General features: G+C 51.1%; 9 protein-coding genes across 9 annotated transcripts; 1 reads left to right on the top strand and 8 right to left on the bottom strand.

The window, feature by feature from the left end:
* Positions 1–2,834: 2,834 nt before the first annotated feature.
* ALT_6562 (putative DnaJ domain protein Psi) lies at positions 2,835–4,098 on the bottom strand (the record flags this gene model as incomplete). The annotated part of the gene is made up of 3 exons (XM_033558067.2): positions 2,835–3,131; positions 3,196–3,893; positions 3,951–4,098. 3 exons carry the CDS (start codon positions 4,096–4,098, stop codon positions 2,835–2,837), a joined length of 1,143 nt encoding a protein of 380 aa, XP_033413958.2.
* A 650-nt stretch (positions 4,099–4,748) lies between these two features.
* On the bottom strand, positions 4,749–6,661 carry cp1 (putative carboxypeptidase S1; the record flags this gene model as incomplete). Its single annotated transcript, XM_033558066.2, has 2 exons — positions 4,749–6,476; positions 6,521–6,661. 2 exons carry the CDS (start codon positions 6,659–6,661, stop codon positions 4,749–4,751), a joined length of 1,869 nt encoding a protein of 622 aa, XP_033413957.2.
* A 497-nt stretch (positions 6,662–7,158) lies between these two features.
* ALT_6560 (putative poly(ADP)-ribose polymerase PARP) lies at positions 7,159–9,444 on the bottom strand (the record flags this gene model as incomplete). The annotated part of the gene is made up of 6 exons (XM_089600092.1): positions 7,159–7,725; positions 7,774–7,856; positions 7,902–8,729; positions 8,782–9,141; positions 9,192–9,320; positions 9,378–9,444. The coding sequence occupies 6 exons, from the start codon at positions 9,442–9,444 to the stop codon at positions 7,159–7,161; spliced, it is 2,034 nt and encodes a 677-aa protein (XP_089455554.1).
* A 1,033-nt stretch (positions 9,445–10,477) lies between these two features.
* ALT_6559 (lipid-binding SYLF domain-containing protein) lies at positions 10,478–12,496 on the bottom strand (the record flags this gene model as incomplete). The annotated part of the gene is made up of 1 exon (XM_033558064.2): positions 10,478–12,496. The coding sequence occupies one exon, from the start codon at positions 12,494–12,496 to the stop codon at positions 10,478–10,480; it is 2,019 nt and encodes a 672-aa protein (XP_033413955.2).
* A 3,120-nt stretch (positions 12,497–15,616) lies between these two features.
* Positions 15,617–16,602, bottom strand: ALT_6558 (electron transfer flavoprotein subunit beta/FixA family protein; the record flags this gene model as incomplete). Its single annotated transcript, XM_033558063.2, has 3 exons — positions 15,617–15,699; positions 15,750–16,398; positions 16,552–16,602. The coding sequence occupies 3 exons, from the start codon at positions 16,600–16,602 to the stop codon at positions 15,617–15,619; spliced, it is 783 nt and encodes a 260-aa protein (XP_033413954.1).
* Positions 16,603–17,096: 494 nt separating this feature from the next.
* On the bottom strand, positions 17,097–19,205 carry tah18 (NAPDH-dependent diflavin reductase; the record flags this gene model as incomplete). Its single annotated transcript, XM_033558062.2, has 4 exons — positions 17,097–18,606; positions 18,659–18,757; positions 18,812–18,987; positions 19,047–19,205. The coding sequence occupies 4 exons, from the start codon at positions 19,203–19,205 to the stop codon at positions 17,097–17,099; spliced, it is 1,944 nt and encodes a 647-aa protein (XP_033413953.2).
* A 433-nt stretch (positions 19,206–19,638) lies between these two features.
* Positions 19,639–23,028, bottom strand: ALT_6556 (RPC7 family DNA-directed RNA polymerase III subunit; the record flags this gene model as incomplete). The annotated part of the gene is made up of 4 exons (XM_033558061.2): positions 19,639–20,033; positions 20,105–20,351; positions 20,419–20,567; positions 21,009–23,028. 4 exons carry the CDS (start codon positions 23,026–23,028, stop codon positions 19,639–19,641), a joined length of 2,811 nt encoding a protein of 936 aa, XP_033413952.2.
* A 107-nt stretch (positions 23,029–23,135) lies between these two features.
* Positions 23,136–24,456, top strand: ALT_6555 (COP9 signalosome complex subunit 6; the record flags this gene model as incomplete). Its single annotated transcript, XM_033558059.2, has 3 exons — positions 23,136–23,406; positions 23,472–23,975; positions 24,032–24,456. 3 exons carry the CDS (start codon positions 23,136–23,138, stop codon positions 24,454–24,456), a joined length of 1,200 nt encoding a protein of 399 aa, XP_033413950.2.
* A 583-nt stretch (positions 24,457–25,039) lies between these two features.
* On the bottom strand, positions 25,040–26,692 carry ALT_6554 (OSTA/TMEM184 family protein; the record flags this gene model as incomplete). Its single annotated transcript, XM_033558058.2, has 4 exons — positions 25,040–25,879; positions 25,939–26,088; positions 26,139–26,264; positions 26,321–26,692. 4 exons carry the CDS (start codon positions 26,690–26,692, stop codon positions 25,040–25,042), a joined length of 1,488 nt encoding a protein of 495 aa, XP_033413949.2.
* Positions 26,693–27,642: the final 950 nt, after the last annotated feature.

The raw sequence follows: 27,642 nt of genomic DNA, 5'->3' as shown, positions 1-27,642 counted from the left end.
GCATGCCAGTGTGATGACCTCGCAGGTGGCGGCCCTTCATCCGTTTGTCACCAGAGCCAACTACCACAGTCGTCTCGGGCTCATCTCGACCCGCAACTCGCGTTGCTCAAACTGGCTTTTGGTCAATGAACTCGAATACTCACAGAGGTTGGCTGTACAGGGCCTGGGCCGTCTATTCCGAGGGAAATCTGGACACGTGCTTCCCCAGGCTTTTCGTGCCCTAACAGCAAAAGAACGAGAGACCTCTCCGAGCGAAGAAGCTCGAGGGAAACAAGAAGAGCTTTATGTCACATCCGCCAGCGTTTAACACCTTTGGCGCTGCTTAAACTGCATCCCATAAAGAGCTTAACCAGCGTTTTACTAAATGACCCTTCCCTCTGGTTATTGAATCCGGTGGGAGTGAGAGCTAGCGGTGTCCTCCGCTGCATTTGTATCACGTCAACGATTTGCTGCAAGGGAACGATCTAAAAATTCTGGTGAAGGTCAATGGAATTTGTATTTACCTTCTACGGAGATCTTACGCCTGATCAAATTGCCATGGTCGTGTGCAAGTTGTTAGCAGGGCGACATCGATGACTGGAAAATCGGCGAGTCATTCGTCGTCATCTCAATTGCTATTTGTGAGCTACCCCTTGGTTTCTTTGCTTCTCTCTTATCACTTCTGCAGTTCAAAATGCCCTCCAGAGCGAGGCGTCAACAGAAGAAGAACAGGGAGCAGAGCAACAAGAGCAAGAAATTGTCAAATGCCAGATGGCGAAAAGACCTGGACAATCCCTGATTTCAGTATCCCGGCCAACAGGGAAGAGCTTGAGCTGGCCATGAGAGGAAAGTACCAGTAAACGAGCTGGAGCAGCAGGCCTTTGCCTCGGGCATCAGATAACACAGATCCAATTCGCTGCACTCCGGATCATTTCGCGGATGTCAAAGCCCGCAAGAAGTTGAATTAATCGAACCTGAAGAGCAATATAGTCTTTTCATCGGTTTCGTACAAGGCAGAAAAGTTCATTGAAACTGCGAAGAGTTCAATGTCTATCCGGTGGTACAGGATACGTATACGCCAACACCACCAGCGAACACCAACTTGCCAGATGTCCAAATGCTTAAACTGATCACGTACGGCATATCACGCAAGCAGATAAGTACCAGAACTGGCCTTTTGACTTCCTCCCGGGGGCGAGATCACACCGGATCCAGTATCACTCTGGCATATGTCCTCGACAAGCTCTCCCAACAGCGGCCAGCCATTTGACAAGCAGGCAACGAATCTACAGGTCACCAGCGAGGCAAACATCAAACTTGCAGGAACTCAAAGGACTATCACACTTGCCGCGCAAACAGGTGATAGACTGATCATTGAACCTATTTTGGACCGGATCCCTCCACGGCTTGTTGCTCACAACCTCCGACGATATGTTCAGTCGCATGAGCGAGCTGACCTCTTCCAGAATTCAACAGTTGCCCTTGCACACCGACTCCGTCAACATTTCTGTAATATTGCTCGTGGAATTTACAGCAATAGTCAAGATACCTCATGGCACTATGGGGTAGAAATCCATATGGCGTGGAATTCATGGAGTTCCTTTTACACAATCAGACACTCAGATTGGCCCAAACTTACCATACGCCAACGATGAAACACCTCCATGAAAGCTGTGCGCTTCGGACGCCTGGATATGGCGAGATGGCTGATGGATATCGGTGTTGATGTTAAACAGGAAGACGGCCGCGGGACTACTGCAGGTGCAACTGGCTGCAGAGCTTCCAACCCGATGAGAGTATTACAATGCTGGAGATACTACTCCCTCATAGCGAGATCCGGAGATTGCACGTATGCACTCTCGTCATCTGTACCCCGAACAGCAGCATAATACCGGTGGCAGTTTCAAAAGCAGTTACACCCAAGCTACGTGGTCCCGAACAGCGAGGTTTTCCTATCGTCCCAAGTCCAACTCAGGTATGGCGGTGATCCGATCACAGGGGTGTCGCCTAGTAGAAGGTCACCTACCTCTAGGCTCTGTACGATAGTCTACTGTCCACATACTTCACTTTTACGTGCAGTAACGAACGAATCAATGTCTTCATATTCCGTCATATTATTCTACAGTAATCTACCACACGCCGAATTCGATAATTGATATGGTCTTGTGGCTCTATGCCTAAGCAGACGGCCTGTCGTCGATCAGATAGGGCTACTTGCTCGAGCAAACACCGCTCTCCTTTTCCTTTCTCTCTGTTAAACAGGTTAGGTAACGTTATCAAGGGTTTCATTTCTTCCCCTTCGTCATGACGTGACCATGGTGCCTGCCGGGGTTATCACCAGTATAACGCACAACTGGAACGAGGATGAAGCTTGGTTAAGTTCAAATTGTTACATGGCCCTTAGTCGGGAACCCTACCCTTAGCAAGCTGGCCTGGCCACTACATGCTGTGCAAGTTGCATCCATAGTTAAATACGTGGACTACTGTATATCGAACCTCAAGTTGCAGATGGAGGCTTTGATGATTTCTGGCGCTGAAGAATGTATGTACGGGCACTTTTATTTCTAGTAAGTCTATCGACTACAAATTTGGTGATACTTCTCCCGCAGCTGATTAGATATCATCTGGTGAGACAAGCTTCCTTCGAAGACGGTGGTGTCTGCCATACGATGCGTTAAGGGAACAGAACCATCTTCCAACACTTAGAAGTCTGTATTGAATTATGAATATGAAAAAAGTTTTGTAAAGCTCTTCGGCAGAGTAGCAATCAAAGATTCATATCATCATGAACAAGCCAGTCGTTCCCCATCTACGCCCAAACGCCGTTAATGCTAATCATGGCAACAAATCTAAAATCATGGCAGTACATCCTTGAGGATATCCTTCTGCGCGGTCGTCAGACTGGTCGGGAACTTGACGTTCACGCGCACGATGAGATCGCCCCGCTCGCTCGGTTTCTTTGACATCGTCATTCCCAAGCCCGGGAACTTTTCTTCGTAGCCGGGTGGTGTGGGACCGGGCTTGGAGACACGGATGGATTTGCCGTCGATGGTGCGCACGATACGTTCCCAGCCTGTCAGGGCTTCCTTGAGAGAGAGCTCGACCGTTGTTATGAGGTTGTCGCCCTGGCGTTTGAAGTTGGGGTTCGGTTTCTATTCGCCGTTAGTATTATCTGGACATGGACTTGGGCTTTGAGTGTTAGAATTGCAAACTTACCTCTGTAACGATGAGATGGACATCCTGACGTCCGCCCTCTTCCTGATCCCCGACACCGCGGTACTTGATCTTCGAGCCCGTCCGCAGACCAGGCTTGATATTGGCCTCCAGCGTCACGTCCTGGACGGTCCGCTTCCCGCTCGCATCGAATGTCTTGCTCTTCACCGTCACCTTCTTCGTCGTTCCCTTGAAAAGCTCGTCCAACGTCAGCGGCAGCTCCTTCTCCACGACCGTCGGCTCAGGCGTCGGCGCCCGGTTCGCCTGCTGGAATCCTCCTCCTCCCGCACCGCCAGCACCAGCACCAGCGCCGCGACTCGTCCTGAACCCGCGACCACCACCACCACCTAGCCCGCCCAGGATATTGAACAAGTCATCATCTTCCAATCCGCCGCCCATACCGCCCCCGCTCGCCTTCGCAAAGTTCCGGAAGATATCATCCGCCGAGCTGAAGCGGAACCCGCCAGCGCCGCCGCCTGGACCAGTCGAGAAATGGAACGTGCGGGTTCCCCCACCGCCGGGCATCCCACCAAAGGAGAACCCGCCAGGCATGCCGCCCTCGAAGCCTTCGAATCCGCCCGCACCGGGGCCACCGCCGGGCCCGGGGGCCGGGCCGCCGCGCAATAGGAACTCGAGGCCGTATTGGTCGTAGACTTTACGTTTCTCGGGATCGGAGAGGACTTCGTAGGCTTGAGAGACCTCTGCTTTTGTTAGAACTGCTCACCCTCTGACAAGTCTTGTGATTGCGAGCTACTCACCCTTGAATTTCTCCGCTGCCTTGGGATCATCTTTGTTCTTGTCTGGGTGATATTTCAGGGCCGCTTTCCGGTAGGCCTTTTTGATGTCGTCTTGTGAGGCATCGGGTTTAATATTTAGAGCGTCGTATAGTTTCGTTTCTGCGACCATTGTGTATGTCTATGTTCAATGTGCTGTGGTATAGAGTAATTGGCGAAGGTAAACAAGAAAACAAAGATAATATAAACTATTAGACCGGGAAAATAATCAGGCCACAATTGCACCTGTCATGCGATAGTGCGTATTATGTTGTGGAGGAGAAGATTGGTGTAGGCTGAAGGGGAATCTCGAATGACGTAGAAGATTCCTGTTGCGATAAGATGAGGCTTGTAGTTGTAGCAGTTGCACGGTTGTCGGCAGTCGACAACGAACAGTTCGATTCCAAGATGAAATATGCACAATACAAAGCCACCCTAATACGTTTTGTTTGAGAGAACTGTCGAGAGGAAGAGAAGGAAGAGAAGTGGTTGGGCTGCTGGCTGGTTATCTTGAATCGCGGAGGGAGTGACGTGTGACGTTGATGGCACAGTTCCCCGCCTGAGGCATGGAAGCTTCGAGAAGCTTCCATTGGTCAACGTATGATATCAAGTCGGTTTCAGGGAAACGCCAAGCTCTTGAAGTATAGCGATAGTCTTGATAATCCTGTATTCTAAATATATTAACAGTCAAGCTCTTGTTGCAGTCCAGCGAACCAGATCGTGGCGGAATTGCCTATTGCGGGGTAAATGAAGCACCATATATCCGCGAAGTATACCCGGTATCTATATAAGGTATGTCCTATCAACATGTCTTGTAATATCCACTTCTTTCTCCACAACTATCCAATCTTTGACCAAAGCAGTCCCGTTGACCACGCTCTGGATCTGCTCGTCGGTACAACTACTCCGCAATGACTGGATATAACATGTCGGCTCCGGACTCTCAGGTACCTCATTCTTGAACTCCCACGTCGAGGATGGCCCCTCGCTCGCGTACGTGGCATTCTTCAGCAGTGACACCTTCCCCGTCGCAATGTCACGGTTAAACAGAGCCCGGTGGAATATCTCATATGCTGTTTGGGGTTGATACGCCGGTACCTCATGGCCTGCTTCGAAGACACGGGTGAAAGAAAAGTTGCCGTACTGCCGCACACGGCCCCCAATATACGACGAATTGGTCTGGACCGGGGCATAGCCTGCTGCTTGGAACGACTGTGAATCGGAATAGTTGACGCGCAGACTGACCTCTTCGCCGCCGTTCCAGGGACATGCGTAGTCCCGGTCCCCGTAGACGAGCGCCACCTTGATCCCCGAGTCGAGAACATACGCGAGATCCTCGAGGTACCCGTGAACATCGGAGCGCGGGTAATCGCCCGTCGACCCGAAGGCATTGTATGTACTGTCCACTGATATGGAGAAGTTGACGGGCACCCCCAGCGCAGCTTGCACCCAGTTCTGGTTCAGGAAGCCTTGGAAGTAGGGGAGCGGGAATGGATCTGGGTCAAAGTGCGCGATGTCGTAGTAGCCACGGCCGGAGAAGAGTATGTAGGGACCCTCCACCTGGTTGCTGCAGTAGTCGTTCGCCTTCCGACAGGCCTCGTTGACCGTCTCGTTGCTCCCGGACATGGTTGGATCTCCCTGGGCCGCTAGCTCACGGCACTCGACTATTAAATCCCTGCAGCCACCAGGCTTACTCCACGCATTCATTGCCTTTTCGTAGGCGGTTTTGTTGATCGCCTGGATGCCGTAGGTGTTGTTGTACGCCATCTCCGGGTAGAATGGAGCTTGTGTCAACAAATCCACGCACCCATTGATAATTCCCAGAGTATCCAGGTGAATATAATGATACTCATCTGGTAATGTCCCCCGCTCAATCTTCTCATTTTGTTCCTGAAAGAACGCGGTGAATGACGGCCCGTACCGCCCACCATAGGACTCAGTCCAGATACTCACCCGGTCATCGTGCGGCTTGTACTCGGGGAATTCAGAAAACCACGTCTGCGCAAAGTGCCAAAGCGACCGCGCCGCGTTCTCCGTCGTATTCGCCGTAGCCGTCCGATTCATACTGGGAAACGTGCCCACATAGAATGTATTGTTCTGCTCCGGGACTTCGTCCGCGAATGCAGACACATTCCACGCACTGGTAAGCTGATTATACGTCCCATTCGTAGGAACATCATAGCTGAACCCGACCTGGTTCGGCTGGTCAATGTACAGCATGTTGACGTAGTTGTTCCACGACCAGGGGTTGATCTCCGTTGAGTTGGAGTCGGCGTTTACAAGACACGGGCCGTTTTCCTGCAGTAGTCCGATCATGGACGAACTGCCGGGCCCGCCGTTCATCCAGATGGCTAGCGGTGCGTTAACGGGATCATTGCGCGACTCGAAGAACCAGAAGAAAGTGTTGATGGGGTATTGCTGGTCGACATCAACGTCGTTCAGCGTGCCGGGCGGCAGATGCACATAGCCGGAGTACGATTTGACACCCGGGGTGGTTTCACAAATACCGGGCTGGATCCGTTAGCAGTTTCAATAGGCTAGGTAAAGTATCATACTTCTTTGTACGAAATCTGCACACCCTCCTGGTGCTTCGAATGCACGACCGTGAGACCCTCTGGCGTGGGAGGGAAATATTGTGCCGACGCGGTCAACGCAAGACCAGCGGTCCCAGAGAGAAGGGATACAAGGGATAGCATGATACGCCTCTCAACTCATCTGAGTAGACATATAGAATAAGAACAAGATTAAGGAAGGCCAAGAAGCATCTTATATTAAATGAGGATCTGAAGGAGTCACGCAGCAGCCATGTCGATCCTGACTGATGATTGGTGGATGGAAGACGGGGAACAACAAACTGTGGAGCTGTGATAACAATGCCCCATTAGCGAAAACCAATACTAACACTACCGAGGGTAGATATTGAATCGCCGCTGATCTCCTGTAGAACTCTCCCTTCTCCCAAGCAGTCCCACGAAGATGGTGCGCATCGACTTTGGGTACTGATCAGTAGGGTTAGCTACTAACCTTAGCATTCATTCGAACTATTTTCGCAGGAGAAAGATCTAGAGCTAAGTCTTTGAAAGCGGAAAGCAAAGTCCTGTTCACCGCTATGCGACCACAAACGCCTCGCCATCCGAACTCCGAGCCCCAGCCGAAAAGAAAAGAATCACAACCCGAAAATAAGAAGAATCCATCAGCTCATATGCACATGGAAAAGGTACCTCTGCCGAATCTGCGCAACATCGTACACAATGTACTCATTATACTGCAGACTGCCATTGCCACACATTGTGGACTTGGACACATCTGGCATCTGCACCCCTGACAATGCTGGATGAAGACAGCCTGCATCCTTCCAACCCGCCGGGATAGTCCGCCCTTTTCCGAGCGTCGCGATCTTTCCCTGGGCTTTGGCATCCGTTCCTGCGTTGAAGTTGGCCTGAAACTGCTCGAACATGGGGTTTCCAAGCTCGACATCGCAGAGGAGCAGCAGACCCATGTTGGCGCTGTTGTAGGGCACACAGTAGTTTGCGGATTTGCTTGACATATCGGCGAAGTAGACGCCCTTGCCGAACATGTATCCTGACATGGGGGCTTCGGGTGGTGCAATACGAAGACCCTGGCTTAGGATACCACCGTAATTGGTACTGCGGGATCCGTGCCACAGTAGACGGCGGTTGCTGTTCTTTAGAGTCGAATAACAAGAAGCCTTGAACCGATCCTCTTCCCCCTTGCGCTCAATGCGGAAGATGTTGATGACCTGTTTGTGGTGAGTATCCTGAAAGTTGGTTTCGGGGGAAGTACTCACGCTGTAGCGAAGATGGTGCGTCGAGCCGCGAGAATTATTCAGGTATGCTTCGAGTTCACGGAATTCGGCTGAGGAACGGTTCACTACACGGGTCAGCTTTCGTCACGAAGAGCATACAGCAGGCTTACGTGGAGTCATCTCCTGCATTCCCAGACCCTGGTACTGACGATCCAGCTGGTTCATCATCTCGGCATCCCGAGAGTTCTTCATGATTCCGTTGGCAACACCCATGTCGGTCAGTGCTTCCAGCAGATCAACCTCGGTCTTGATCTGATGATCTGCAGTCAGGATAGGAGGCGTATTGCGACCAAATACGTGCGGAATAGTGGTAAAGTAACGATTGCTGAGATCCAGAGCGGCATGCTGGAACGAAGTGTTGTATCTCGAGCTCGCAAGGGAGGGATCGGCCACGAGTTCGGACAGATCTTTCAGAATCTGAAATCCTGTCGTCAGGGTCCGCTTGCTCAGCTTGCCCAACGGCAGCTTTTGCGCGTCGTACGACATGGACGCCATCGTGGACAGGAAGTGTTGCTGGTTAAAGATAAAGGTCAAAAGCTTCTGCACCGCCTGAGGCAGGGTACTCTCGACCTCTTCCTTTTCGTCGACATCCATCTTCTCCGCGTTGTCCTCTTCGTCGTCCGACTCTTCATAGTTACGCTCGATAAAGGTGTACTTGTTCGACTTAGGGGTGCTCAGCCGATCTTCCCACTTCAGACCCGTCTTGTCTTTGAACTTCTTCTCAAACTCGAACTTGGCTCTCTGCAGAGTCCCATCACCCAGCAGTGCAGACGATCCAAACTCCCCGACACGGCCCCATCGCGTCCAGGTCTTGTAGGTTGTCCCGGAGGTATCAACCAGCAGCTGAATCCGGTAGAACTTGTTGTTGTTATGCGCAGAATTTGTCTGGTTCAGCGTTGCATCCCAGATCAGCCCGGAATCTTCAATAAAGACCGCCCCTATGCCAATTAGCTACAACCCATTGCCACCATTCTCCTAGCAAGGACATACCAGGCATCGTGCACCCCTCGTCAATAGGAACATTCGGAGGCTTGGTGCTAGCCTTCTGCGCAGCCTTCTGTTTCTTATTCGCTTCGTCGCCGTTGCTAGCGCCATTCGCATCCGCCGCGATATCATCATTCGCATCGGCAAGCTTCCTCTTGTTCGCCTTGGGAGCAATGGTAGCGCCAGTAGCAGTAGCCGTAGCAGGGGCAGTAGCAGTACCATCTACATTCTGTCCCTGGCCCCCAGACACAGCTCCGGACGTCAGAAGATACGTCTTAGAAGCAAGTGGTTTTCCGGCCTTCTGCGAGTCCAACAGCCATTCCAAAGAAACGACATCACATCCGGGAAGATTACATGCTTGCTTGTCTGCGCCCATCAGCACACGCTGCTTAGTACGGCCAGCCGGGTCAACTTACATTTCACCGTCCCTTTCTCGACTTCCTTCTGCGTCGTGACGAGATGCGTGCAGCCCTCTGAAACTGTAGAGGTGAATGTAGCGCCTTGTCCCTCGACGATAGCCTTCAGATCGGCTGTCAGAATCCGCGCTAGTTAGCGTCGTCGTCGTCGTTGTAGTCGGTCAGACAGTGCGTGGCACGACATACCTTGCTTGTAACCCGGGAACGTCCCGCTTACGGCGATGACAGCTTTTTTGAATGTTCGTGGTGCCATCGAGAAGATAGTGTGAGCTGTACTCCGTGTGGAAGCAATGAAGTAAACAAGGATATAGTTGAGCTCTGCGGAATGATTCGAAAAGGTATGAAATGGTTCCAGTCCCCGCAATCGCTTATCACTGTTACAGACAAATTATGAAGATGAAGATGATGGATTGAGAAGGCAATTCGGACCTTCTCTTGTGGTGTGTTGTGGTCTATTTATCGCACTCCAACCCCGTATCTAGTAACTAGTGGCCTGAGGATCCTGGCGCCAATGCGGGCTGCTGCCTGCTCCAAGCGACATCATTTCAGGCAGAAAAGGGGCCTAGCGCTCTTAGTGGATTTGGTCTGGGGAACGATCAAAGCGGATCCACTGGTTGTCAGAATCTAAACGAATTGACAGTGAGGCATCATGTCCCTGTGGATAATGAATATTGTTGTCTGGTGTCTGTCGTTTTGCTGGTACAATGCTTATCTTGGGCTCAGCAAGGCAGCACCAACAATTGTCTCATGGCTCATTCAAACTTCAGTTTCAGGTCTCGCATTAAGAGATTCAGGGGTAAAGTCTTCAAATTCGGTTTGAGTCAGTCTCAGCTTCTGTCATTTCCATGAAAGATTAGAATTTATCCAGGTGAGAATCTATGTTCCTCTTAACCTCTTATATAATGAGACAGTGAGACACAGAAGTCTTCTAGGAACTACTCCGGATTATAATATGTAAGACATTAAGTGAAATTTTCCAAGCTTGAGAAGCTTTCTGTTCTGGTAGAGAAATGCTCTACTTGACAACCGAATAACCATGACGCCCATCCTCCCAGATGCCAGGACGCTAAGAAGGCAAAATAACCAAGAGAAGAAGAAGACACACCCAGAGGGACAGAAGATCCGACAAGACAAGTGATGTATTGTCGGTAGCAGACAAAGTCAATCACACATGCGCCCGCCCAAACAAATAATCATGGAGAAATGACAGAGATAGGAGAAGGTCTATATACAATAAGTACCAAAATAGTAGGACAATGATATTGACAGAAGATCCCGACAGAGGTCTACACACTTTGAGTGGGCTCCGAAGCTTTGTGACTCCCACTTTCGGAGACAGACTTTGTCTCTTCCAAAGTCGCATCATTTGATTCAGGCTTGGGAGCAGGCTCCTGCGCTTCGATCTTGGCGACTGGTTCTGTTGCTTCCAAAGCTGCGCGGTCACTCTGAGTCAAGTGAGGAACGACTTCTTCATTAGAGCCTTCCTTGTGAAAGCCATTGACGGTTGCAGTATCAGGCTCGGCTTCATCGTCCGATGCTTGAGCGCTTGCGACAGAGTGGAAGTCGTCTTTCTCAGCGTACGCCTGGTTATGCGGTTGAGGAGTCTCTTTCGACAGGAGACTCGATGAGGAATAATTGTTAGGATGGAGGGGAAGTTGGGCAAATCCATTTACAGTGGAGTTATCAGGGTGGGACATCACGGATCGTCTGCCTCTGCCGTCTGGAGAGGAGGAAGTGGAGGAGGTTGGAGAAGTAGGTGTCGATTGTGACATCGGAACTGGGTCCCGATGAGGATTCCGGGGTGGTAGAGCAGGAGGCAAGCGCTTCGGAATGGTGACCAGCCGGGCGCGGGTGAATGTGGGCGAATGACGTTTCAGCTCTGGAGGAGCAGTTGTGTCCTCAATGGACACAGGGGAAGACGGAGTGGTGCTCTCGCGCTTGGAGACGGTAGCACTACTGACCTCGTGGACCTCATACTGATCATCCACAGAGTCCTGATCACTGTCGTACTCCCGATGCCGGGTGAGATGGGCCGGCCGCTCCGGTATCACGGTATCCCAGCCGTCCTCTGCGTCCCACGGACTGCGCTCAATACGATCTGCACGGGTGCTCCTTGACGAGGCGCGGCTGATCGATGTAGGAGCAGTCAAGGGGGCCTCGTCGGTCTGCGTCCCTCGATCCACACTGGCATGACTTTGAACGCTCGCTCTCCAACTGCTGCGTGGGGAGCTATCCAAACTCCGTCGGAAGGTGGAATAGATGGGACTATGGGGACTGGGTTTGAACTCAAAGACATCTTGTGACGGTCGTGATCGGGTCCCGGCTTCGCGGATGAACAAGCCTTCGGCCTCCAGGGCCTTTACCCCGAACGGATCCGGGTCATCGGGATCCGGGACTCCGAAGGAAGTCGCTGGCTGGACCTCGACATCGCCCGGCGTCTGTCCCGGGGGAGGAATCCAGTTCTCCTCCACATCGCTGTCACCTTGTGCGGCCTTGATCGTCTGGATGAGGGTCTTGATGGACCTTGGTGGTCGCTTTACCTTGCCGGCCAAAATGTCGGTGACGGATATCCTTTCGCCATAGAATCGCTCATTTTCGTCTGTGCGTTCAATGATGATCGTTCCGTCCACCTGGACGCCAGCGTATAGGCCCCGGCTCTTCATGTATGTCCAGATGGGTGCCTGTCGCTTGTGTACCTCCGACTCCAGGACACCTCCAACCCCATAGGGACCAGCCGCCGCGCTGACCTCTCCTCCCAAAGTACACCGCACTTTCTTGAATGCTTCAAGTGCCTCGAAGGTGTTGATAACGACCACGCAATCATAAATGTCCACCCCGGCCAAGAAACCGATACCAGCGGTGTGCAGCATGATACCTGAGGGCGGACTCCATTCGCCTGTTTCGGGAATGCGGGCCAAAAGCACACCGCTTCCACCCGAGCCACTCAGCCATAGTCCCGTTCGCATTGTCGTGAAGATGGCGAGGCCCACTGCGCGCTGGATCACTGGCGCGGGAATCTTCTTGATCACTCGCTGCTTACCCTTGGGACGATTGATCTTCCCATTGCTGTCCGTACCGTTTTGCTCCACATCTTCTTTGGTATAGAAACCATCTTTGCAGAAGCTGCGCAGGATGCGAGCTGCTTTGTCGCTTTCTTTGTCGAGAGTCATGGGCCAGAAGGCCTCCGCTCCAACGCGATTCGACAACCGATTCACCGGCGCCCCTAGCTTATCGACCGTATTCCATGCCTTGTCGAATCCCTTCTTGCCGCCCACCTTGGCCTTTTCCCAAATCGTGGGAGCCATTGCGACGACTATTTGGGAGCTCGATGAGCCGAATCCACAGCCCTCGTAAGGACAGGACCACGTCCCTCGACAGGAGAGGGCGCAGACTCTATATTTCCCAGATCAGAAACCCCAAACCGTCGGATCGCGACGGGAACGGTAAACATGCGCGACGGAAATTGCCCGTAAATGACAATGGAATGTAAAAATGCGGAGGAATTAGGTATAGTGTCGTTTATTGCCGCAGCCGAGGTATGCTTGCCAGACAAGCTTTGGAATGCAGCTAAGGTTAAAAGACAAAGGTAGGAGACAAATTGGACTAATGGTGAAATCAAGGGCGCTGAAATATATTATGTATATGAATGAGCTGAGCTACATATGAGAGGGAGAAATATCAGTCACTGGGTCACTCCGCGTTATCCGTGTTCAACGGCCGGAAGAGAGTGGCGATGTCGTCGCAAGATGAAGGTAGGATGGGGAGAGAGGAAGAGTATAACCATGGAACGGGAGAACAAGGGAAGAGGCCCAAACTTACCTGCCCAATAACCCAGGAGCAACGGGAAAAAATAATAAATAATAAAGAAGGGACCAGAAACAATCCGACGGGGATGGACGGAAAATGGGGATGAGGTTCAATAATACCTTGAAGGACGAGCAAGGTATGCAGGCCAAGGAGACAAGGGAGGTCCTGTAGGTACTTGGTGGTCCTATCTATATCAAGCCAATAATGAAGATCTTCAAGGAATCAAGAGAGGAATGAGAAGGTAGTATGGTCATTCATCATTATAAGTGTCATTCGTCTCAATCATCATGGTCCATAATAATAGTCGTCAAAATTTAAACTTGATAGTCCATATAAGTACCTAAGATAGAAAAACCAGGGACGACCAAGGCGCGGCTGGATCGGAAAAGCATAGTTGGAACCCAAAGTGGCGCCAAGGCTGGACCTGGAGAAAATACAGATCGTAGCAGACGATAGGAAGAAGAAAAAAGATGGAAATGGGAAGTGAAACTGGAAATGGAAGTGATGGATGTCATCATCATCATCGACTTCACCTGGGCGTCATCATGGGACTAACCTAGTTGTTATCTAGACTAGTAGGAAGTTAACTTAAGTATATTGGTAAGGCTTAGCGATCGGCGACGCCGGATGGATCACTAAGAGGAGTATTTGTAAGTACCACTGTTGCTGTCTCTGCTGTACTCCGGAATAGTTCTATCCATTTCTGTCTCTAATTATTGACAATGACAATGTGTTTGTCTGCCAGAACAAAAACATTCTTTTCTGTCCCTCCTTTCTACCACAGCAAACTCATCCTTTATCAAATGGAATCCGTCGTCATCGACTACGTACATCTAGTTGAATATACGATTCATGGATGTACCTGGAACTGAACCACTGGTTGCAATGATCACTAATGCCTTGGTCTAGATTCTCATACTTTCTAGCCGACTGGTTCTCTTCAAACTCTTCTTTTCCAACCATCGTTAATAATCCATCTCATTATTATTGACAGAGTTTGACTATTCCGCTCCCACATTGAAATTGGCGAAAGGGTAAATTTCTCCCTGCATTCTGAAGGCCCACTACTGTGTTAGGCACATATGACAGCTCCAATACCGCATCCCTTCGGCCCCAACCACTCTATCATCTGTTTACTCGATGTAGATATACGCCAGACTATTCTATATTATCACCGTATAGACTAGGTTATTCTAGTCTTGGCTGTCGGATCAAATGAATGATGGAGGATCGGACGCGAAAGGGATTCATGATCCACGACAGGAGTCACAGGACAAAGCTTCGATCTATCCCTTGGTTCGATGAAGGGTCCTGTGAACGCTGGTGAAAAGCATATGCAGGAGATAGTTTGCCGTCTATACAGTAGTCCAATCAATAGTGCTGTATTCCGAAGCTTTCTTGCCATTAAGCTGTGATAATACATTCTTGTCTGCGTCCCTGAGCTCGATGCGTCCGCTGTCAGTTGTCAACCATCACCTGCACGATCGTCGAGTCTCGTTGTCTTCCTGCACATTCTCTCGTCGCATGTCTTTGATCGGTGTGCCGAAGAGACTCTCTGTTGAGATACAGGCACATTGAGAGTTAAATACAAAAGCCAGTTCCGAATCTCATCAATTGGTTTCTCCGGCTATTTCACATATACTCGGGAGTGATACGCCCAGAGCTACCTATACGGCCTACGCAAAGCATCATTCAATGACAATCCCAACGACTAGATATAATAAGAATCAATCTATCTATTCATCCCGTCATTAATCTCCTACTCCTGCAAGCCAGGATATCAAAACCTTCCATGATCCTAGTCTGGAATGTCTGGAATCGCGAATGTGATAGATGACACATTAGCTTCGCCCACAGATCGATAAACACTAGATACCCCGTAGATCGCCCACTTTCGCCAATCGCCCCAAAACAGCCAGTATTATGTATCCATCTCTTCAGGGATCTACCTAGCTTAGCATACTTCCATGTCTAAAGCCACTACATATCCATAACCTATTCCCCGGATCGCCGGCTCGAAAGTGAAACAAACTACTGTAAGCCATAGGCCGCAAAATGACTAGCAATAAGCAAAGATTACGGAGTAAATTCACAAATCCCGATCTGGGATGGAGAACACAGACCTCTAATAATCTATTGGTGGGATCGTGGTTCATGAGATGGATGCCTCACAAACTCATTTCCTTCGGCACAAGACTCGCCTCGCCAGTCCTGTATCGTGATATGTCACTTTCTGGTAGTACACATCAACACTACAATATCTTTAAATTCTGAGCAGGTGATAGAGTCTGTGGCCACGAGAGGACGAGAGTTGCCGTCTGCCGGCTATGCTTAACACTATCGCACGCTAACATGTTCGCATGATCCATGCGAACAGGATACCCGGCAATCAAATATACACATGAGATCTGTCATCTGGATTCATGTGGCAACTCAGTCCCGGACTACAACTTCGATTATAATTACAAGGTAGGTGTAACTCCGTAGGGAGCAATTTTTCAAGTCATGGTATTCTGTCAGTAGATCTAGCTCTGGCTAGTCCCGTAGTAAGTCTAATCATAAGAATATGCATACAGATCAAGTATACGTCTGGCTCATTTACACGATTGAAATCACAATCACAGCGCACCGAGCTCCTTCAGCTTGCCGATCAGACCGTCAACATCCTCCACCTTACCGCCGCCCTGACGCGCAGGAGGTTCTGTCATAGTCAGCATCCGCCGTGCATTGCAACAAGAAGGAAAAACCTACCAGTAACCTTGATCGTCTTCAACCGCCGCTTATCCTCAACCCCGAAATCCTCGAGCTTCTTCTTCTCAAGAGGCTTCTTCTTCGCCTTCATAATGTTCGGCAGACTGGCATACCGAGGCTCATTCAACCGCAGATCCGTCGTAATAACCAGGGGCAACTGAGCACGCAGCGTCTCAACACCCCCATCCACCTCGTGAGTCACCTCCACCGTCCCCTTCTCGTCCTTGATCTCGACCTTGCTCGCCTGCGTCGCCTGCGGCCACCCCAGCAGACCGGCCAGCATCTGGCCCGTCTGCCCCTGGTCTCCGTCAATCGCCTGCTTCCCCAAAAGAACCAGGTTGATGTTCTCCTGCTTCACCACTGCCTGCAGCATCTTCGCAATGGTCAGCGGCTCCATGCCCCCGTCGTTGCTGTCGGGAACCTCGACGTGGAAGGCCCGGTCCGCGCCCATAGCCATGGCTGTCCGGAGCGTATCGACGCACTTGGCTCCGCCAGCGGAGAGCGCGAGGATGTTTTCGACTTTCAGGGGGCCTTTGCGCTCACGAAGGCGGACGGCCTCCTCGATCGAGAGCTCATCGAAGGGGTTGAGGGAGTGCTTGACCCCGGCGGTTTCGACGCCGGTCTGGGTCTTGTTGATTCGGGGTTTGATCTTTCGAATGCTGTTAGAATCATTTCAGAATTACTCCTACCTGTAGATAATCCTCGGAGATTATGGTATAGTGTCATTGTTTCAGCTCCGGCCGTAGCCTCGGAGCTCTGACTCTTCACCGAGAACGGAGTATGCCAGGAAAATGCAACTCACCGCGTAATCAATCACCCTCTTCACGGGGACTAGAATCCGCAATCCGCTCATTGTGAGTCTGAAAAGAAATTACCACTCAATGGTGTGAGACAAAAAAAAGCCTGGTAATTGGGAAAGGAAAGCAGATATCCAAGTCGGAAGAGAGTCAGTCCCAAGGCAGTCTGGGGCCAATCGAGCGCAGGTGACTTAGGCGGAGAAGGGCGAAATAGTGCAGAAAATAACCCCATGGCCGATGCGGCCCGAGAAGTCCCAACCGCAGCATCATCGCCCGCAGTCCCCTCCGTCTCCAACCGAGGTTACTACGCCGGACTCTTGGACAATAGCAATGCTGGGGTCGAAGAAATGGCTACTTGCGGAGTAACTGTGCCTTCAAACTGATTACTGGTGTTGATCAAAAAAATATAATGATAATATTGATATTGCCGATACCAGTGTCTTGTCTCGATGCGTTTCATTAATCTATGTATTTTGGGGGAGTATATGTTCAAAGAAGACCACCATATCACCAGCAGCATGTGACAACCCATGACACTAGGCCTACCAAGCTACCAAGTCTCTTGTTTATACCGCCCACTCTTCTCCATACTTATCAGATACTCCTCCGCTCCGCGTCGGGCGAGCTGTGGTCCATCAGCTTGTCCCCCGTGCTCAAATGCTTCAATGAGCGCCTCCCTGACTGCCTGTGGCATTCTCCCCGATGAACCACAGATGTACACCGAGCCATTCATGTCGTGTAGCAGCCTGAAAAACAGCCCAAAATTGCGTCGTATGATGTCCTGTACATAAATCTTTTGTCGCTGATCTCGTGAAAACGCAGTGAAGACCTGCAAGTCGATCAGGTCACTCAGTTCTTGCCACTCCGTCTCGAAGAAAAAGTCCGCAGCGCGATTGCGGCCGCCGTAGAGAAGAATCGTAGGTCCGATCGGGGGCCTCGCATCCGGATGCTCTTCTCGGTACGCTTTCACGAAGGCAGCTTTCTCCCAGAGCATTGATCGCAACGGCGCGACGCCTGTACCAGGTCCAATAAGGACAGTCGGACCAACCAGTTGGTTGACGGATGAGCTGAGTCCGCCGCGCTGCAGTTGGACTTGGAGGGTACTGCCTGGCCGCAGCACAGACAGGTATCTTGTACACACTCCTTCTCGGATCCGCTTGATCACCGTTTGATACTTTACAATGGCGATCAATAGCTCAAATTTCGCTCCCCCATCGGATGTCCTCTTCAATTCGCCTCCGCTGGCGATGCTGAACTGCCTCCCTCGAAAGACCGGGAAGACTGACGTTACATGCTGCCATGGGATCTTGACTGAATGAAACTCATGCAAGACCTCCAGGATGCTTCGCCTTGGCCGTGAGGTGTAGTCCCAAAACTCATCCAAGTACTCGGGATTCGTAAACTCGAGGAGTCGTTCCTTGTGCATCTCGTTGCTGGTGTAGTGTGCAATTGCCGAGAAAAACGACCGCCGAGGAATCGCTCTGATATCGATGTAGTCCATCAGGAGCGCTCGCAGCGTCAACTTGGCATACTTCTCAAGACCAGGGATTGGAGGAGCATGCAGCTCCCCTGCAGCTTGGAGCTTTTCGCCAGGGGCCAGCGATACCAACTTGTCAGCCATTTCGCCCCAGCCCATCATGTCTATCAGTGCTTGGACATCTTCATCAAAATTCTTCGGCGTGATGCAGACCATGTCCCCAGGAGCATAGGTTACTGCATCCGGGACCGTAAGCGATATCTGGCGCACATCTTGCCAATGGGTGCGTGGTGTGACCCGTCTATTTTCAACGAGGGTCGCTGTCAATGCATCCGGGATCGGTCTCACGTCGTGATCCAGTCGAGTCAGTCCCGGATACTCGGCAAACGCAGCTATCTGCTCGCTCACTGAAGTCTGCATCGTAGGCGTTTCACTTGCGGTCGCTTCTTCTTGCAATCTCAGAACCCATTTAGGTGGCAGTTGCACATCATCCGGTATCGGATACAGTCCTTCAGGCAGCGGATACTTGTCCAGCAAGTGGCTACGAAAGTCCGTAATCCAAGGAATGAATGTGCCTTCAAGTCTAGAATTCAATCAGCCATTCGTAGAGCATTCCAGGCAGATTTAAAACTCACCCTTCTGGATGTTGCGCATTAGCCTCGCCACGGGGATATATCTCATTAGCCCCGAGCTGGAGCAGACGCTTGTGCAACTTCCGCGCAGCCCAATTAAACCTGGTCGAGTCAGACACCGTGTCATACCAACAGCTACAAAGCCAATCCACTCACTTGGGATATGAACTATCACCCAATCCAAACGAAACATAATTGACCCCGCTCAAGAAAGTAGGCGGCAGCTTCTTCAGAAGCAAGGATCTCCAAAACGACCTCGCATTCGCAGGAATTTCACCCTGCCCCGTCGTCGACACAACAAATACCGTAAAAGTAAACGACTTGAGCAGCTCCTGCGGTAGGATTGTAAGCAAGGTACACCATACGCAAGGGGAATAGCCTAAACACGCACAGCCTTTACAGAGTTCATTTCCGCGACGTGAGTCACGAAATGTAGGCGCTCGGCCAGCGCTCCAAGCTCTTCGGCCACTTCTTGCGCGTTTCCGGTTTCTGAGCCATATAGGACGAGAGCTGTCCTCGCAGGGGCCCCTTGGGCCTGGCTCTCGCTCATCCTGGGATAGAAATCATACAATTGCTGCTTGCCGCGGGGCAGATTGTCGCCATATCTGCCCCTCTACCTTATCTATCTCGGCCGTTGGGAGGCCTTAGGCCGAAGTTCGGAATGACATCATCTCGAGGCCTTTTGGCCTGAGGCAGTAATTCTTAGATGCCTGTCAATGTACTCCGTCAAATGTACTCCGCATCGGTGCTCCAATGCATACAATAGAGACGTAGTGTTTGTTAATGTGATATTCGCTACATATAGACAGGCTGCCTCGGGGCTATTTCGCTGGTGACCTAGTCTTAGAACCTTAGTCTGACCGGCAACGCTACATGTATATCTTATGACAATTTCAAGCGCCTGCGATATGCTTGACCATGCGCTGCTCCCTAGAATATAGAAACTAAACAAGATGGGGTATCTCAACAATTGTTCCTCAGCCTCAGTAGGTGTCTTCATCTCCACCTCCGCCTCCGCCGTCTGCGAATCCGTCATCTCCGTATTCATCGTCGCCAGCATCAAAGTACTGTTCCGCATTGTAGTCCCCGCCCATTTCATCTTCATCATCCTCAAAGTCGTTGTCGACGATCTCTTCCTCCTGATCCTCATCCGGGTCCAAGACGTCCACCTCTTCTTCCCGCTCTTCTCGCTCATCCTCATCCTCGTCGGCGCCTTTTCTACGCTTGGTATCCTCGACATCATGCTCCTCTTCCTCATCCTCAAACCCCCTTTTCACTCCGATGCGAGGTCCCTGTGGCACGTATCCATCCATTGCGACCGAGGGATTGAAGTTCGGCTGAATCGTCTTCCACAGCTGGCGAGGGAAGAACTTCATGACTGCAGCCGGTCAATTAGTCACCAGTCAGCGGTTATCCCCAGCCCGTATATCCCGGTGGCACAACACTTACCGTACGGACGTCCTTTCAACTCCGGCCGGTCCCGCTTCTGCTTCTGGTACTTGCCCGAATACGTAGGCATTCCGTGGAAAGGGTCAAAGTGGGCGCGAGTAGCCTCATCTTTTCTTGCTGTAACTGAGGTCGATTGGAGGACGGAGTAGTAGGGCCCGTCGTGGAAGCGATCCCGCAGAGCACGGTAGAGATCGACCTGTTTTTGTTCGCGAGGGTTCAAAAGTCTCGCGCGCGGAATGTTATATCTCTGCACGCACGGCGTTAGTAACTCTACCCTTCTGCCAGAGATTTCTCGGAGGATGGCTTCAACATACAGGAAAAAGAGGTGTAGGCGCCGTGTCTGCTTCCCCGCCAGGATCGGCTTCCCAGGTAAATTCTGCACCGGGGAGCTTCCTGCCTTTCTTTGCTCCAAATCGAGACATGTTGCTGGACGGACGGCGGAACGAATAGAGGTCCAGAGCTTCTGGAGCAATCACAAATCACTCAGTCCGCCATTTACCAAGAACCCGTCCGAGTAAAAATATGGTGCCCCGCCGAAGACCTAATGTGACCTTCGAGTGGGTGATGACAGCAAGGACGAAAAAAGTTCCGGCGGAGCTCCGCCTTCACCGCCTTTGATGGGCTTCTCTATTTGGAAACCAGGGCATCGGATATGAACCCTACTGATTGTGTGGTGTATGGTGAGGTCAACACGTAACATTGTGTAAATATTTCTAGCTACGTTTGCCAGAAAACTATAGAAAGCATCATTAGTTCATAATCTATCTGCACATTTGAGCTCGATATCTGCGTAGAGTCGCGGCGCTTCCAAGCAGAGGTCCTCACAACCCTACAGTCTCAACGCGAGCGATATTTTGCGCGACAGGTCCCCAGGGACCTTCGCTGACTCGTTGACTTAACGTACGGACAATATCCTCGAAACCTGTTACTTGGCCGCCCGTCTCCTTCAAGTGGTTATACAAGGCAACAAGGACCTCGTATTTCGCGGTGGCAACTTTCCACACAATGTTCTGCGTGTCTCCTGCTCCACCTGCAACAAACTCCGCATAGGAGCGCGGTGGCTTGAACAAATAAGGCAGCAGTATGGTCAAGGCTGGCGGTGTGAGGGTAGCCCAAACACCAGAGGAAGGAAGCAGTCCTTGTGTAGCTGGAGATAACGTGCCTAGTGCCTCTTCTGAAGGCAGCTGATACCGGGAAGTATCAGGTACATGTGATATGACCTCTCCCGACAGCACTTGCCAGTTCGCTGTGATAACAGCCTTCATGAAAGATATAGCTGCTAAAGAAACATCCTTCATCGCCAAGATGTCAGCTGCAGCTACGATATCTGTCCAGAAGTTCGGGTGCTCATTCAGATACATGAAGTAGAGGACACGGGCCGCTGCAGCTTCTTTATGCCAGTCAGTGGGCGTCTGACCAGAAGTATTGAGCTCCATCGAATCGCTCAAGTCGAGCTTCTGTGGCCCGTGGAGTATTTTGGCCAGAGCGTCCAATGCCTCTCGGCAGGGGGGACTTGTCGGAACAGCCAAAAGAGGATTGACGCCCTGCTTAGAGGCCTCGACGAGTAACACACGGGGTAAGGAGGAAAGGATGACAAGTTGACCGGCGGGGGCTTGCCCATGCGCCCATTGAGAGGACGATATACCGAGCGACTCGGAGATCCGTGAGATGATCTTGTCCAGCAGGCTTCTTGGATTCTGCAGCAAGTGATTTGGATATAGCTCCGCATACTGTGCAATGTAAGCCATGATGGGCCCACGCGTGTATTGCAAATCCACAGCATCCAGTTTGGTCTCATCAAGGTATAACTCCAGTACGCTGTCATGCAGACCATGAGCGATCAGAAAATCAAGGGCTGGTGAGGAGAAAGTCGACGCAGACTGCACATAGACTCTGGCTCTCAGACTAGGAGCTTCAATGCCAAGCAGGTCCCGGAAGAAGCTCAGTAAGGTCATGTGCATCAAGAAATCGTTCTTATCGACCATCCGACAAGCTGCAAAATGCAGAATGCTAGAGGCATCGTACTTAACTTCAATCTCCGGGATCTGAGAACTTGAGATTAAGTCCCATCGTAGGTGGCCTGCTTTGACGATGAAACCCATAAGCCTTCCCTGGGAGACAGTCCTCTCCCGTTGCGGGCGGGCGCCTGGTTCATTGTTCGTGAGACTGCACAAGGAGAAGAGGCGCCCATAGACATTCTTGTCAGCGAAGACTCGTCTCCAGAATAGACCTTGACCTCCCGTGCTATCCTCAGCCTCATGGGTATGTGTTTCGTTTTCCAGCGGACTGGCTAAATCAATCTCCAGTAGAGCCCAGAGAGCGTCAAAAGCAGCCTGAGCGACAGCTGTCGAAGTAGTCGTAAGCCAGAGTTCGACGAGCGAGGCTACCAATTCAGGATCACCAGCAACTATCGCAGCATCACTGGGAACTCTTCCTGCCTTTCTCAGGAGAGCTAGAGCCAGCAGGTTGACAGGTGGCGACGGTGCTTTGAAACCAGCGATAAAGTCAATAGGAGGCTCAACGGAGCGGATATCCGTGAAGGAGAAGTAAGTTGTAGCTTTGATACCAAGAGTAGTTATCGGCGTTGGGTCTTCCTGAAGGACCGGAAGGAGCTGTGAGATTAGTGTGAGAAGGGTGCCAGGAACCCTACGATCTGTAGTCTCCGTAAGCTCCAGTTTTAGCTTGTCGATGAGAGAAATGTCCAAAGGAGTCGAAGGGTCATCCAGGACATGCTGCAGGTGAGTTTTGACTTCGTCGTACGAAGACGGATCAGCCATTTTGTCCGAGGTCACAGAGTATCCTAACCGCTTCTCGAGCTGCTGGGACACGTTCGAAAGATAAAGTGGGACTTTGTAGATGGTCCGGACAACAGCGGGGAAGCTCAACGGCGTTGCAAACAGCGCAAACACAAACCGTAGCTCCATCAGCTTGGACAGTTGGCAGTTACAACGCCTCTGAATGATGATGATGATACCAAAAGTCTCCTTCTAATTGTCCTGCTAAATATTCTACTTTGCGCAGCTTTGGAGACATGGCGGAAACTACTGGCTCTCTAGTCTCCCAGAAATCGTCCGATTCAGGTCTCCATATCCAACTACACCCGCTGGTCCTCCTCACCATCTCAGATCACATCACCCGTCATGCCGCGCGATCACAACAAGGACCGATCATTGGGGCTCTTTTGGGTCAGCAGAACGGACGTGTGATTACATTAGAGCACGCATTTGAATGCATCGTGGCCGAAGGAGCCAACGGCGAACTGCAGCTTGTTCACGACTGGTTCGTCGAACGAGTCAAGCAATGTAAGAGCGGAGCTTGTACTCGAGATCCCATCAGTTCTAGCTAACTAGGCTTCTTCCTACACCAGTGAAGGATGTACACAAGTCCCCTGCGCTCGACCTCGTAGGCTGGTGGTCGACAGCCCTGCCTTCTGGTCCGGACGCATCCCACTTGCCGATCCACCGCCAGATCCTCCAGAGCTACAACGAGTCTGCCATATTCCTCGCATTCCACCCTTCCCAAGTGCCAGCTGCATCAAGGAACGGCGCCAAGCTTCCCCTGACCATCTTTGAAAGCGTATATGAAGGTGAAAATGCGACGGAGAACAGCAAGGCGATGCAAATAGACGGCGAGGAGCAGTCGCTGTCCATTCGATTTCGCCAACTGCCGTTCTCTGTAGAAACGGGGGAAGCCGAGATGATTGGCATAGATACGGTTGCCAGAAGCGCAAGGACGGCAACAGCTCTTCAACCGTCTGGCGCCAGCCTGGGTGCCCCCCCGCAACAGGACGCACAGACTAGCCAGAAAGCCGAGGCTGGCCAGGCCGAGCCGTCGCCCGACACTGTCGTCCTCTCTCACGAAGAGGAAGAACGTAAGATCATCATACATTGATTCTCCGGAACATATCAGCTAACTCAACCCTCGTAGTAATCGCCAGTCTTAACACACGCCTCAACGCCATCCGCACGCTAGAGTCTCGAATCTCCTTGATCAAATCCTATCTCGCCAGTGTATCCCACTCATCCGAAGACCAACCCACCGGAACCACAAAAGCTCCCCTCTCGCACCCGATCCTCCGGAACATCAACGCCCTCTTATCACATCTATCTCTCCTCACACCGGAACCAGGAAGCGCCTTCGCGGCGGAGAGCCTCGCCCAGCGAAACGACGTCCTCCTGGTCTCCTTGCTGGGACAGCTGGGTAATAGCATCAAGGGCATGCGCGAACTAGGCCGCAAGACCGCTATCATGAACAACATCAGACAGAGCAATGCGTCGCGGAAGACGCAGCTGGCTATGCAGAGTCGGCTCGAAGATGAGTTTCTTTCGCGAGAGGGGATGACTCTTAAATAGTGTGGTCTTGCCAGTCTGAATGCACGTGATGACCTGCTCTTTCTCTATGAGTGCTCGATCTTTATGGTTTCATAGTGGCGTTTGGCGTTCCGCTCGTAGAAGCAAGCATGTTATATTGAAAAGGACTAGATAGTGAATCAAAATATGAGCCAACGTGGCTCGGGCTCGACTACCACTCTCACTGCGAAGAAGATTATTTGTATAGTAAATTGCATACGCACCGACAAGCGTACTGATATATCAACTGCTATTGTACAAAGAAATTCATCCAATGCAATCCCGCGTTTCATGAAAAGTGAATCATAGCAAAATGCAGGCGAGACTTGCTGGCCCGGGCCCCAAGCATCCCTACGTCATGCAAAAGCAAAGAATGGGAAACGAAACCAGAGCAGAGTAGAAGAAAACTGCCACGAATAGAATACGATAGAAGGGTATATCAACAAAAAGAAAAGAAGGCAAAAGGGATGCCTGAAGAACAAGCCAGCTAGTTCGTAGCATGAAGGAAGGGAAGCCAAGGGCGGAACATCATCATTCCCGGGATCGAGGTGAACTGCAACTCAGGGTCATTACTGTTGACGATCGTCTATCGCCGGCTGTGCTCATTGTCAAAGTGGGCGGGCGGAGGCTGGTACGGGTCAGGCATGGGTATCGGTGGTTGCTCTTGCAGGTAATTCTGATCGTAGGGATGATGTCCGGGAGCTCCCTGCTGAGATTGGAGCAGATTGTTGCCTGCGTGTAGATGGAGGCCGTCCATGTCCGGTACCTCGTAAGGGATGTTGTGGTGTTGCTCATAAGGAGAGTATGGTTGCGGAGAATGAGATGGTGTAGGTTCCAGCAAGGACGTGCTACTCAGCCGATCATGCTCATATTCATATGGTGGGGGTGCCAGGTCGCCAGTCGACTGCAATGTCGGATTTGGCTGCGCGTGCGAGAGAAGGACTTGGCCTTCATCATCGGGAGATGTTCCATATGGCGCCGGTCTACTGCCAGCCATCGTAGCGCCTGCGCCTTGGTAGGCTGTGACATTTGTCCCGGAGTCATTGCTGGTCGTAGCGAGACCGATGCTCTGAATCTGATAGCTGGGATCCAGCGTTCGCTTCTTACGCCCCACAAAGAGCCAGCGTATACTGCGGCCCACGGCCTTGGCTAAATCGAACGGATTGACAGAGTCAAGGAGACCTTTCATGCCCCAGCGACCACCCTGATAAGTCGCTTTGCCGTTGCCGTAGAAGTCAGTCACCTCATCGGCGTGTGCGTTTGCGAGAGAGTACGGCCTCCACGGGAATGCCCACAGATGCAGGATTGAAAAGATCGCCATCTCAAGGCAGATGAGTAGGTTGGGCAGTCCAACTTTGAGATCCTGTTGCGCTATTATACCACTCGGCTTGATAGCTCCGGAGGAAGAGAGAAAACTGATCAAGGTCTGAACCGAGCCTCCGAGTCAGCATAGTTCACGAATTGGAAAGAAATGGTGCTACTTACAGACTGCCAGAATGAAAGGAAAATCACCAGCTTGATAGAGACGATCTTGAGGAGTGGCGAATACTGGCTGATATCGTCCTTAATCTGGTAATAGAATTGGATCAGGCAGTACATTGCAATCGAAACAGCAACACACTCCACTGCCATACACTGCTGATTGTCAGAACACAGGCCGAGAAAGTTGCATAATTCAGACATACCCATATGTGCGAAAACGCCGGATTCAAACTCTCCTCGCAATACACATCAAAGTGCTGGGTAATAACCGCGACGATAGTCATCAACACACGCAACAGACAGTATTGGAAGACACCGACCCAGATAACCTATGCAATAGCGAACTTAGCGTCGTCTTTCATCGTAGCATGCGAAACCAGCTTACATTAAACCATGTCAGCCCGCTCCGGGGTACCCTCCACATCCCTTGTTCCCCGCCGCAGCCTTTCTGAAGCCAGGGTATAGGCCAGATCCATTGCTTCGGCGTGATTCCGCGAAAATATTCCTTCTGGCTGTGGAGATCCGGCGCAACGTAGTGGCAGAGTAAGGCGAAGAAGGCGGCAATCGTGAACGCTTCGTAGCAGTTGCCGATCAGCTCGTAGTAGACCGCATTTTTGTAGAAATAGGTACTCAGCCAAGCGACAAGAGAGTAGATGGGGATCATCCATAGGATTCGAATAATACTAGTCAAGCAAGCACCAGACGTTAGTCCCAAGCGCGTGTAGAGGGGTAAGCAGAAGCGGGGGGCGGAAATCATACTGTCGCTGCTCTATCGGTTTGCTATAGTGTGTCGCATGGCTCATAATCAAGTAGAAGGAAATGGCGGCGGCGAAGAGAGCGAAAGCACCCCCAACAATGAGGCATAACTGATGAAAAGTGAGACCGCCATCCCATAAGTTGTCTTCGGTAACTGTCAATATGCATTCTCCGATTAGCCAGCATTCGTATTATAACAACACAGGAGGCGTACTCGTTGAATCCTCCAACGTCGTATTACAAACCGGCCACCCCATGCTCGCGTCAGTCAGAACAAAGAGTTATTAAGAGAGTGCTTCAAAGGTGAAAAAAAAAAAAGGAAAGTGGTAGAAAAAAGAAAAGATATCAAATCTCCGATCCGAGGGCCAAAAAGTTATTGATTGTACAGCGCATGGATCTCTATCTTATCCGCCAAGGTCGGTCTAGTCCCGGCACGGCAGATCAACAGCCCCTGGAACCAGTAGATGAGGGCAAATATTTCTCGGCAAGGTCGCGGGCGACGACGACGATACTTGGCGATACGGTCTGATTCAGGGGTGATGAAGACAGGCGATGGAGGCAGAGGACCGGTACATTCAGTAGTGCAGTGAAAAGAGTTACGAGCTCTTGGACAGACAAGGAAGAACAGGCATATTATCCATGTGAAAGAAACTGCAAGCGCCTTGATTAAACCCAGGATTTAAGAGGAAATAGAAAGAAATCTCAAAGCTTTGCGTCTGATTTGTTGACTATTATTACTGATTCATGGTAGCAGCCAGATCTCATACACGGTACAGCCACAAACGTCCGCTAATAATAACAAAGGAATGGAGACAACATGGATCATCATGGAGGCTGCGCCTCAGGCACCAGCAGTTGAAACACGGTACCGTAGATAAGATGCCCCCGTACCTGAGACCAGAGGAGTGCGTTGCTGCCTTAAGAGCCTTCCTTCGTACTCGTAGTAGTCTA

This window comes from Aspergillus lentulus, assembly GCF_001445615.1.
Source record: "Aspergillus lentulus DNA, contig: Alt12, strain: IFM 54703, whole genome shotgun sequence".
Taxonomy (NCBI): domain Eukaryota; kingdom Fungi; phylum Ascomycota; class Eurotiomycetes; order Eurotiales; family Aspergillaceae; genus Aspergillus; species Aspergillus lentulus.
Note: the sequence above shows the minus strand (reverse complement) of the source record. Positions and strands in the feature narration are given on the sequence as shown.